The sequence below is a fragment of the Myzus persicae genome, unplaced genomic scaffold (assembly GCF_001856785.1).
Source record: "Myzus persicae strain clone G006 unplaced genomic scaffold, MPER_G0061.0, whole genome shotgun sequence".
Taxonomy (NCBI): Eukaryota; Metazoa; Arthropoda; class Insecta; order Hemiptera; family Aphididae; genus Myzus; species Myzus persicae.
The window spans coordinates 641,207-653,726 of NW_019102520.1; the positions used below are offsets into that span (position 1 = coordinate 641,207).

The window sequence follows — 12,520 nt, forward strand, 5'->3', positions numbered from 1 at the left end:
AACTCTAAGACGCCTAAGTATTTAGACTTTGTCGGTGACTTAATATTAATTAATTGCCAACCATAACACTGGATTTATAAATTTTACGACAACATTATTTTAAGTTTAACAGTTTATTTATTTGGACAAAATATGATAACAATTTTTTTTCAATCGTAACATAATAATTATTTAAAATACCTAACCTAACCTATACGAAACGTCTCGTAGGTACATATGAAAATGTCCATGATTGTTTAAGATGTTCAAAATAACTATAATTTAAGAATTCATTTATCTATTTATTGAGTTAATCGCTGTATCGGTTTAAAAAAATACTAAATATAGTAAATAATGAAATATTAGAGCAAACGGTACTTTTCAATTATTTCACTATTTTTGTATCGTAAAATATTTTAAGTTATTTTTTAAGTTTAGATGAATGTAATTAAATTAAATATATTAATTTATTGCAATCTCAAGTAATAAATCAAAACAACTTTTTTTGGCAACAATTGTATTTTAAATACTTTTTTTCATTTTATTTAAAGATTATTTTCTGAAAGTTTTCTTATACAATTCATTGCCAACATAATTCAATTTTCCAAACATACTTTTTCCTTCAAGGAAAAAAAAACAAAGGAAATCGATAAAATATATAGCTAAATAGTTTTAGTGTTTGCACTTTGTAGTATATAATTAAAACAACAAGATTTGATTACTCAGAGAACAAGTTCATATTCAAGCGCCCATCAATATAAATTCTTAACTTAAAAAACAGAAATATCATAACAGGGATCGCAATATAATTACATAAAAAAAATGATGGAATTATTGTCACTTCCAGAATGAGCGATTAAAATGTTCCAAAAATGTGTAGCAAAATGTAAGTATGTATTGCAAAAAATCCCCCAGAGAAATATATTATTTTATTATGATATATATCACTTCAAAAGTCTTTGTCAGTCAATGTGTTGTTATTTTTTTTCCATGGTTAAAATGATCAACAACAACAACATTATATTAAATCTTAATTTGAAAAAATGATAGCACAGTGGTAAATTAAATTTTCGACATCACTAGCTACCACCACCGCAACCGCTGCCTCCAACAGTCTAACAATACCACCACCGACATCGGCACCACCACCACCACCACCAACAACAACGTATAATAACAAAAGTTTTAACCCTTGAAAGTGTAATCCACTAAATTCCGTACATAAATTTAAATATTTTTAACGTGCGCACATATTATAGGTTACACCGAAACTTACAAACCACTTCTGTAACCTTTGTATATTATACTAATGCATATAGCAGGATTATAACTTTTTATAAGAGGTAGGTATCTCATGCACGCGATTACATGCACCGACACAATACATGCGTATACATTTTACTTTTATTGTAATTTGGTAGCGAAACAATAGCGGAGTGTATACATACAAAACAAAAAAAAGTTTTATTTTTTATTTTATTTTTATTGCTGTTAAGCTCACGACGACTTTTGCGTATTACACACTGTTTATTATATTAGGTTCGGGTCGGTGCAGAGAATAATCGGTCGAAATAAATTGAAAGTACGTGATAAAACGGCTAGTCGTGTTAAGCTTATTATATCGTGTATACATTATGCGGTACACACTGTACAAAAATCACAATAATAATTATACCGATATGTTTTTTCTCTAACCGTGCAACGGAAAAAAATGTACACGAGAAAATTATCGCAATTAAATATAAAAATAAAAGAAAGAAAGTAGCAAGCGCGCGATTATTACCCCCGCCGCGCCGGTGGCTCTTATAATTAGGCGTTAGCATGTATACGTATTATAATAGTATAGTTCACCTGGCACAATGTACCTTTATTTTTCGTGACCTTGAATTTCATCATAATTACACACGCACACACATACAATATCACGAAAAAACGAGTTGAACTAGGACATTGACGAACGTGTCTCGCGTATTGGTAACTTTAAGACGATCGGTCGCCCCAGAAATCGCGTTCAAAACATTTCCGACAGTCAATTAATGACAGTAATAATTATTCTTTTGCAGTGTATAGCGGTAATTATTATAATCGTTCCATATTACACACAAGAGATCAGTCATCAATCGAAATGAAAAATAAATACAAGCCAGTCAATTTCGACATATCATCTGCATGTCAATCGCATGCAAAGACAAGGTAGGTGAATATACAGATAACAATATTATATAAGATTGGAACATACTTTCAGATTGTCAGTTTACTTATTGCAACTATTAAGTATACAGGGTGGTTCTTTTTTTTCGAAGAAACACACATTGTTTCATAAACTTATAACCTTTTTAAAATATTATTTTTACATAATAATAATTTAGGACTTAGTTTAAGCCCTTTAATATTTATAACTTATTAACTACTCGCCCGAAATTTTCTTCGAAATATAAAATGAAGAGTTGGTATATGTTGACAATCAAAAAAAATGAAAACTTAAAAATGATATTAATGAAAATTAATAATTTTGATATCTAAAATGTTGTAAAAAAAAAACTTTTTTAGTTCCTAAAACAATGAGTGTTTGTCGATAAAAGAATCACCTCATATGTTATAATATACATCCAATACGCATCTCGTGTATACTATTTTATTTACACGCCGAAGGTATAATAGTTTCCATCGCGGACGTTTAATATTATACATTTACAGCAGCGCTTGTTGTCCGTCGCCGTGAATCTGTCGTATCGGGGCATAAGTGGTTCAGTAATTATTTCCACTCGTCCGGCCAAAAGCTTTGGTGAGGCCCGGTCCCACCCATGCCAACCCTTCTTATTATTGCCCGCCACAATATAATATATTAAATGTGCATACGCGATAGACCCTCGTTATCATAACTGCGTCTGTATCGCCATATTATAACTATTATTATTATTATTATTATTATTATTATTATTATTATTATCATACGCGGTATCGCGTTCCTACCTGTGTCTCCGTTGTAATTAATATCGTCGCCGTCCTCCCTCCGCCACATCACATACGGCTCTGGGTATCCGGCAGCTTTGCATATTAAAGTAGCATTACTCGCTTCGCGCACCACCATGTCTGTGCTCGTCTCCTTATCTATGATGCTCGGGGGTACTTGAAATCAAAGAATAAAAAAAAAATCAAACATATTTTTCAAATTATTTGTTATAATATGTGTCGCATTTTGATTCAATTTCGATGGTTGGTATTATCCTAGTTTTTGCACTGAAATGCTTTTACGCTTTTCACGAATACATAATAATAACAATATGACAATATAACAATTTTAAACCATAATAATTTAATATAGTTCATTAATAGTATAACATAATATTAACATCGACAATAGTCAAATGTGTGTAATATATACTTACTATAATAACATATCAGGTGTTTTACAAGTGACAGTAATCAGTTTTAAGTATCTATATATTCTATAATATGATGGCTTAGGTGTAAAATTACTCATTAATAATTATTTATCAATTAGTTTTCTTCAGTTGCAGTAAAAAAACAAGGTACCCACTATTCATAGAATATAAAAATCTATTTGGTATCATACACGGGATAATTAATCATACCTATTATTGATATTGACATACATAATAATATTATGTATTATATGTAACATTTCGTGACCTATATTTTGTATTTCCTAACCTTTGAAGAGGATAAATGATGATTTAATGCTACTGTGGCCAACCACTGCAGCAGTCATCGAAGACGTTCAACTTAACTTTGATTTACACTCAAAATAACAAATAAATTAGTGAAACAATCCGACTGCACTCAGTCTACAACGTAAATAACATTCATTTATGTAAATATATAAGATGAAAAACTTTACATTTAATTATAATCACATACATTCGGTCATTGCACTTTTAATTCATACCAAAATTAAAGATTTCATCGTTCGTCCGAATTAATGGGAGAAAAGCGAAAGCATTTATCATTTTTGGTTGGCTACTATAATCCATTCGGAATTCACCCCCCAAATGTTATGATTGCAAAAAAAAAATAACCTGAACGTATTCTAATTACCAAGTCTGAAATTAAACCCCACTCTTCCAGTTCTTTAGTATTACAGTTTTATGTTGGGTGACATTGATTTATCTCTTAAATACATTTTATGATTTTATTGTTAAAATATTATTACTACTACGTTATAATTATTATTTTACGTTCTTTGGTTCACTTTCAAACTTAATTGTAATTTCTATGGTGAATTTTTTACCACTGACTAATATAGTAACATAGGTCATAACATAATAATATATAATTATACTTAATCTGGTATTCTTTTAATTTTATTAAATATCTCAAAAATGTATTATAAATAATCCTCATTCCTTAATTACATAATATACGGGGTGTCACAATTAACGTAAAAATACTGATTATTTCGTAGGACACTACCGTTTATGAGAATTTTTATTTCACTTAATTATAAGTCGGTACAAAACAACATTATGTACTACCTATTTCTAAGTTTTTACTTTTTTAAATGACAACGTATTTTTTAATTGCATACTACCAAACAGAATATCATTTGAAATGTTTTTATCTCTAAATATCAAATGTCGGACAAATAGTTTATTAGTTATAAGTATATAAGTATTTATATTTAATGAGAGCAGGACCAACATTCTGCGGAGTAGGTACTCCTATATACTACTTCACTTCATTCATAGAAACATTAAATACCACCTACTTCTAACCTGTAAACTACTCGTCTAAATTTGATTCTTAAGTATCGATGTATCCTAAAAAATATTCTGCTCTGTGATAAGGAATTCAAAATTCATGTCATTAAAAAAAAAATTTTAACTTATAAATAATAACGATAAAAAATAATAAACTATATAATTTGTAATTGTTGTTTATCAACAACTTAAAATAATGTAAACAAATATTTTCAAAAATTTTAATACCTGTATTTATAATGAGCGTCTTGAGTCAAATGTGTCGACTAGCATATTATATACTAGGCATTACCTATAATATGTGTAACACAATTTCCAGAAAAATAATGCAGACTAAAAATTAAATTTACTTACGTAGTTTTTACTTGGAAAATCTAATATTATAATATTAATGAAGGATTAACAAGGGTATTATTAAAGTTATATAAAACATAAATTATGAAAACATTTTCTTGACGTTGAATATTCATAATAACTACCCCGTGTTTCATTTTCATACATGTGTATTTTAAACCCACTGCCATTGGGTACATATAGAACACCCAAAGTGATTCACCATCACCAAGCATGCGCACCCACCCCCATCCCAATTTTTTTTTCTTAAATAATACGTATTCTACTCAAATTATGATTTTTAAGTATACTTAAGAACCATATTTTCTAGTATTAAGATTAACCATTTAAGGAGTTTTCATTGGTGTTACAAACTATATTTTTTTCAAACAAGAAACTTAAATGATATAAAAATCTAAGAATTAAAAAATATGATACCTATGTGTAATTAAAAATATCAAAAATTAAAATGTGAATAAATAAATTATTAATATAAAAAATAAGGATAAGCGTGTTTGTCAAATCACCCTGCAGTTTAGAATAAAGCGCTACAATATTAAGATGGTATCACGATAGTTAGTTTTATATTATATTTTGGACTAACTGTCTAATATTTTGATACTATTTCGTACTTGGCAAATTTTCCAAAGTTTACAAACTCAATTAATTTGAGTGAATTTTATACTTTCGAATTAAAACATTAAATAAAACAAATAACATTAATTACCAGCGAAAGTTGAAAAATGTTTTACTTCGTCACTTTCGGTTTACGTACAATAAAATGAAACCCAGCTATAGAATCGAAACACAATACATGAACGAATGAAGTTAAAAATAATTCGTATACTTACCGACCACTTGCAAGTACCCTTGTCGACTTCTCATCGGGTCCGTGTTCACTTGACACATGTACCATCCCCGATCTTCTTCGTGCACGTCTCTAATATGCAAATACCACGATCGGTGATCGTTGTAGGAAAGCGTTACCCTTGGATTTTGGGTAATAACGTTGTGGTGAATTGACAAAATCGTCTGAGTATCTACCCTGACCCAGGCGACCTACGAGAAAATAAAAAAAAGACTGGATTGAAGATAAAATGTTTAGAATTTTCAATAGAGTACAATTCGAGAGTATTATAGTACTGCACGTAAATATTATAAATTCAAGTATGTTCCAATCCCCGAGATCGCAATGATTATTGAACCATATCGTAACTTTCAATAGTATAATATAAGAAAATATACAAAAGATGCACTAATAATGCCTCATGTATACGATCATAAAATAAAATAATAATATGATAGGGAGGTATCTATGATATAAGTATACTTATTGTTTATTATCTATCATTTACCAATTTACCATAGTTATTATTATTGTTTGTTTTTAAAAAGTTCAATTTTTTTAATTTTTAATTTTGTTTACAATATTTTAAATAAGCACAAATTATTATTATTCAGCTCTCTGAATAGTTTTCAGATAGTTTCTCTCCTTAAATGTTCACTACGGTACAGTAATGTCTGTAGGTACAAAAAGAATATACGGATATTGTATATGTATGATATGGGCACTAAACTAGTTTCGATCACCTGGTTGACTGGGTAAAAGTCTGCAGTGTGTCATCATACTTTCATTCAAGGCTGAGCTAACTAACAATTTTTCTTAATACGTTGAGTTAAGCTAATATAGAAAAATGTAAGATAATTTTAAAGTTAAAAGTTACTTTTATTTTAATTTAAACTTGTAAAAGTTACAAGTTAACTAGAAAATAAAAGTGACTTCACTTAGTTAAAAATCAGTTACATTTTTTCATAATATAAAATTAAAAATTAAATTTTTTTTAAAAGCTAACAAATAACATAGTAATTTAATAAATGACTTGCAGTTTTAAATAAATGTATGTATAAAAATTAAAATTAAATGCTACACTATCAGAATTCTGTCTATAATATATAAAATATATTCTGCGAATACGCAGTATTATACCATTATTATAAATTATTATTTTTTTTTTTTTAATTAATTTTTACAAAATGGAATATATTTTAAATCTGTGATGTTAGGAAAAAAATAACTTACTAACGTGACAATTAAATTAATTAACTTATAAGTTAATTTATAATATGGAAATAAATTGAGCTTGTGAAGTTAGAAGTTACTTCCAAAAAAAGTAACTCATCGTATGCACCTTAGTTAAAAGTAACTAATCTTTAACTGTTGAACTTGTAAATTCCAACCCTTATATTTAAAAACAATATAAAAATGTTTACATTCAAAAATCAATTCCTATATTGAATCTCGGTATTCTATAGCGCTATAATATGTAAGATATTTTCAATTCAGCTATTCAACTAATTATTAGATAATATTTTAAAGATTTTGTTATACAGATTGAACATAATAGAGAGCAAATATATTTTTTTAAATACAAACTTCTAAAAACTATTAAAATGTAATAAAATACATAATTGATGAAAACAACAAGGGTCATTGAGAAGTTTTACAAATATCGTCTATAATACTGGTCGTTTGCTCTCAAGTCCTCCGTATAAAGGGGCAGGTTTTTGGTATTTTGTTTTTGAAACTTTTTGGAAAACTGCAGTAGGAATTCCAAAAAAGACTTCTATGAAGTACCATCAATTTAAGTAATATGTCCTATCGCACACTCATATACACAGTTTGTAATGTTTATATATTAAATGTTTGGACCACTTCTTTTATCCAAACAAATAGCCGTAATAAAAACGAAAAAAAAAATGTCGCTGTAAAAATAATACGAACAAAAAAGATCTACTTTTAGATCTATAGTATCATTTATACATACTATATAAATAAGATTTATTTTATCAAGTTTTTGTATGCCAAAAAATTAACGCCGTCATAGGAAGTCAAAATTATATTTGATTTGATAAGAATATTTGAATCTATCCTACTCCCAGGGTTATGATTAGAACCATAGATCCGCTATCGTATACGGCTCGTTATTTGCATGTCATTCATGTTATTCAAGCACTACAGCCTGCAGTTACATATTGTAACGTTCACTGATAGAGCGATTATTACGAATTAATGTAATATTATGTTGTTGTGCTCTTAGATCGTCGAGACCTAACTGCACTGCAACCGCACTAAACACCGCACGTGAATGGGCAACCAACTGCGTTTCGGATTATCGTTATAATGACCGTGGTATAATATTATATAGGTACAACGGATTTATGGTAGCTTGATTGGCCAGTTAGCCACACCCAGATGTTCCTATATAATAATAATAATAATGAATATGTATTATAGCCAACTGTTGTTGATTAGACACGTTCGTGATTGACCACAGCGTCTCTATTGTAAAGTTACTGTAAGCCTTTGAACGTTGAAACGTAGGTACATAATATTCAATTAGACTTAACACGATGTTTACGACGAGAAATCACAGGGCAACAATCACTATATTATACTGTAAAATATATTGCATAATTATGGGGGTCGTATTCACAAACTACTAATGAATGTTATATATTATTTTAAATTCCATAGTTGTAATCTATAGTAGGTTTCAAAGTACGATTAAAACAAAAAAGAAGATAAAAATTGTGACTTTTGTCTCTTAGTGTGTATAGTTTTGTATTGAATGTGTATAATATTATGTATGGGGAATTTCTTCATTATATAATTAAAAACTGTTATTGATATACAGAATATTGGGTTCAAATAGTCAAAAATGTATTATAGATACTTACATATTTTATGATATTTTATTGAAGAGCCTATATTAAGGTTTATATTTTAAGTAATGTCTTATTTTATATTTAGTAACAAAATGTTTTTAATTAAAGTCAGTGATTTTTCGAATTAATAGACAAAAAATATTTGAAATGTATATATTGAAGTAAAAAGTACGCTAGTGCAATAATTAAATACCGCGTAGTATAACTAGTATATAATAACACATTATGGTTACTAAAAATAAAAATATCCATTGATGAAATGTAAATGTTTATTATGTTTTTGTCAAGCTAGAAAGTTGTACCATACCGAGGTAAGTACTATAGATAAGATAGGGTAACATACAATTGAATTGATTTTTATTTTATTATTTTCTAAAGTATTTACAGAAAGCGAGGCAATAGTTTTTTGTAACTTAATTGGTTTATGAAATAAAATTAAACGATTATCATAATCCACAGCGAATAGATTTTTTTGGATTTAAAACATGGATCATCTACATTTTAAAATGATAAAACTAATCTTTACGTAAAATGCGTAGATTTCTTTTGCCTTCTTTAAAATCATATATTTAAACTTTACTGCTATAATATTACCTAAGTAGAAGTATAATAATTTAATAAATTAAAATAATTAAATGTACTCGACCTTTCAAAAATAGTATGAATGGTAGAAAAATGATTTAAGTTTATTCATTCAATTTGTAATACGTTTAGACAACAATACTTCCTTTCATATAATAAATATTTATTTATGAAATTAATAAAATAATATATGATATTTATAAAAATGTCTGCTTTTATTAATTAGTTATCAGTAAAATACTACATTTTCATTATTTAACTTTTTTTCCCCCGTTTAAAAGCCATTTTCCGGAAAATTATAGCGAATAGATGAAATTATTTCAGACTTTTATTTTAAAACCCAATTAAAAGTTTTCCTTTGTTGACCGAGGTTATTTAATGGGCTGAAGCCACCTGTTTTGGGGTTATTTAAGTGGCCGTAATGTACCGTTAGTAAGAATTATATTATTTGTTATTTAGAAGAGAGAAACATGTTGGTGAATTCTACTATCGTAGCCCGGGACAAAAGACCACCCTGGAGAATATTATTATCTCTTAAATTAACTGCGTATTAGCAAAACCGCCACCATGGGTAATGTTTTTGTTTTCTCACCTTGAATCCACGTAGGTTGTCCACCACACATGCCAGTAGTGCGTCTCTGCCAATGCTGACAGTGACGTTTGGTATGGGTTCGGCAAATCTTGGCATTGACGTTTCTGAAAAAAATAAATAAAAAACAACATTATTGGTTATCCTATAATCTCGTGAATCGCCATGGTGGTGTACACATTTTTTTTATTTTATATTGATAAACGTCATAACTGCTTGGCGGTTGATTTTTTCACAAAGCATTTATTAAAACTTCATTATATTGTTATAGAAAGAAAACAACGGGTGCAATTATAAGACTAATTACTATTTTACTTATATTATGTACCTAATAGGACGATTGAAGTCGAACAAGGATTAAAAAAGTTGTATTTCGAGTGAATTGTTTATCTGAGACAAGAAATCGAGTAAAATACAATCGTGTAGGTGAGAGAACAACGACTAAAAAATAATATAAATTCAAGTACTATAAATTAAATTACCTACCTAATCAAATATTTAAGTCTTTATGACTTTGAAAAAACGTTCATCAATGTGCTTTATTGCCAGATCAAATAAAGTAAAACTAGCCTCTGTTAAAAGAAATATTTTTAATTAATAATATTTTTTTTTTCGACAATTATTGTCCAATTTATAATATTTATTAGATTGTGGGTGGAGAAATAATGTATTGGTTTACTATACATATATTGTGTGTGTTTTTTTTTTGTCTATCGTCACCTTTAGCCTTTAGGATCAGTAAAACTTCAACTTTGAGGGGGTTGTATATAAGAAATTGGATCTAGATGAAAATCTGTGAGGTCAAAAGTAAAAATGCCCAATACTATTAAAAAAATTGAGAGAACTATAAAAAAACAAGGAAAACAAAAATATTTAATGTATGCTTTAATAGGAATATTTACCTCAATGTTTAACAGTATCAATTTTGTTTTTTTTTTTTGTTATAATTTTTCAGTTATTTTTGATATTTTAGCTTTTTTGTGCTATTTATAAAGATTAAAATTGCTCTTAAATATTGGGAAATACAATAGTATATAGGTATATAGAGAGAACCTACCAACTACCGTATTGACAATTTTTACAAATAAATTACTAACTAATAGACAACAATGATATAATTAAATTGTATAATATCCTAATTATATTATAGAAATGTAGGCTGGCACACCAAAAATAGCGTGTCAACTCGGAATCTGTTTTGGTATGCCATGAGTTATCACTAAATTTATTAAACATCCATAGACATTACAGCGCAATTTTCAATGAAAAAATATACTTCGAAAGATCTACTTCCACGAGCTTATTTATTTTAAACATCACATTTCTAATGGATAGTTTGTTAGGTATAATACCATTTTTGAAAAGTATTATTCCGTATATAACTTTGGTCTTAAATTTTGCATTATTACTTCACTGAAATGGGTTTTTTTAATTTTAAAGCATATTTCATGGTTATGTTTTCATGATTTTTTGGGCATACTTATAAGATGTTATACGTAATTACCGACGTTTATTCGACAGGGTTTCCGTTTTAAGCTGCGGTGGTGGATAAAAGTTTCTCGAGATCTTGTGACGATTTACAAGCTTATACACGCGTGTGTGTGTGTGTGTGTGTGTGTGTGTGTGTGTGTTTGTCTGTATACATATAATATATGGACTTGTGATGCGGTTTATTGGAAACGCGAGAAATCGTGGGTGTATACGCTCGACGGAAGTTGTGTAACGACAACGTTAAAACTTTAGGCTGAGTATACCAGCACGCCAGGAAAAGTTAGTGATAATATACGGAAGAGGGGTGGCGATTGAGGTTTGGTGTGGGTCCCGGGGTGGAAGGGGTAGTGGTGTATTGGAGGGGGGAGGTGCGAAATCATTTTGTGGCGCGAAACAATATTCACCATGACGTGTATGTGTGTGTGCGGACTGTAGATGTATATGTATAATTTATATATATTGTATATAGTGTCGAGTGAGTCATTAAACCGTGGTCATTATATATTAAATTTATATATATGTATAAATGCATAGTTTAGATAAAATTGCCAAGTGTTCCAGACACATCACGTACGTTGGAAACGATGGTCGGGAGAGGGTCTGCAAGAGTCCTGCAAATTGAGTGACCCATTTTATTGTTTTAAATTAAACACATTTTTTCCCTCTCTTGTATATCGCCCCCATTCCACCCTCGTATTGCAGCCGCCGTTACATTATCACAATATATTATTGTACAGAATTTTTTATGTGCGATATAAATTTGTCGTCATCAACGTTATAATAAAAATATACCATACCAAATCGTACATGTATATAAAAACAACATAATATACTGTATGGGCGGCTAGAATAACGTTTAAAAAATAAATAAATTTACAACGCATCGACTGAACTCTTTTATTTGCGTTTATGTTACTACTAATAATTATGACAAAGCGACGAAATGCGCTCTTTTAAGTGCAGTGTATGTATATAATATTTATTAATTTAAAGCATGGTATTTCATGTTGGCACTTATATATTATAAGCAGTCTTGACTTTATTTCCAACTATAATATACATATATGTTTTTAAAATAACAAACTGTAATATTGTGAAA

General features: G+C 28.8%; 1 protein-coding gene across 3 annotated transcripts in view; it reads right to left on the bottom strand.

Moving 5' to 3' along the window:
- The window catches only part of LOC111032364 (lachesin-like), a 103,491-nt gene that overhangs the window by 32,842 nt on the left and 58,129 nt on the right, over positions 1 to 12,520 (bottom strand). For all 3 annotated transcript variants that reach the window (XM_022312658.1, XM_022312657.1, XM_022312659.1), the window contains exons 4-6: positions 9,934 to 10,037; positions 5,885 to 6,092; positions 2,953 to 3,108 (exon numbers count right to left, since the gene is read on the bottom strand). In XM_022312658.1, the coding sequence (XP_022168350.1) occupies positions 2,953 to 3,108; positions 5,885 to 6,092; positions 9,934 to 10,037 (468 nt within the window). The remainder of the gene's footprint in view (positions 1 to 2,952; positions 3,109 to 5,884; positions 6,093 to 9,933; positions 10,038 to 12,520) is intronic.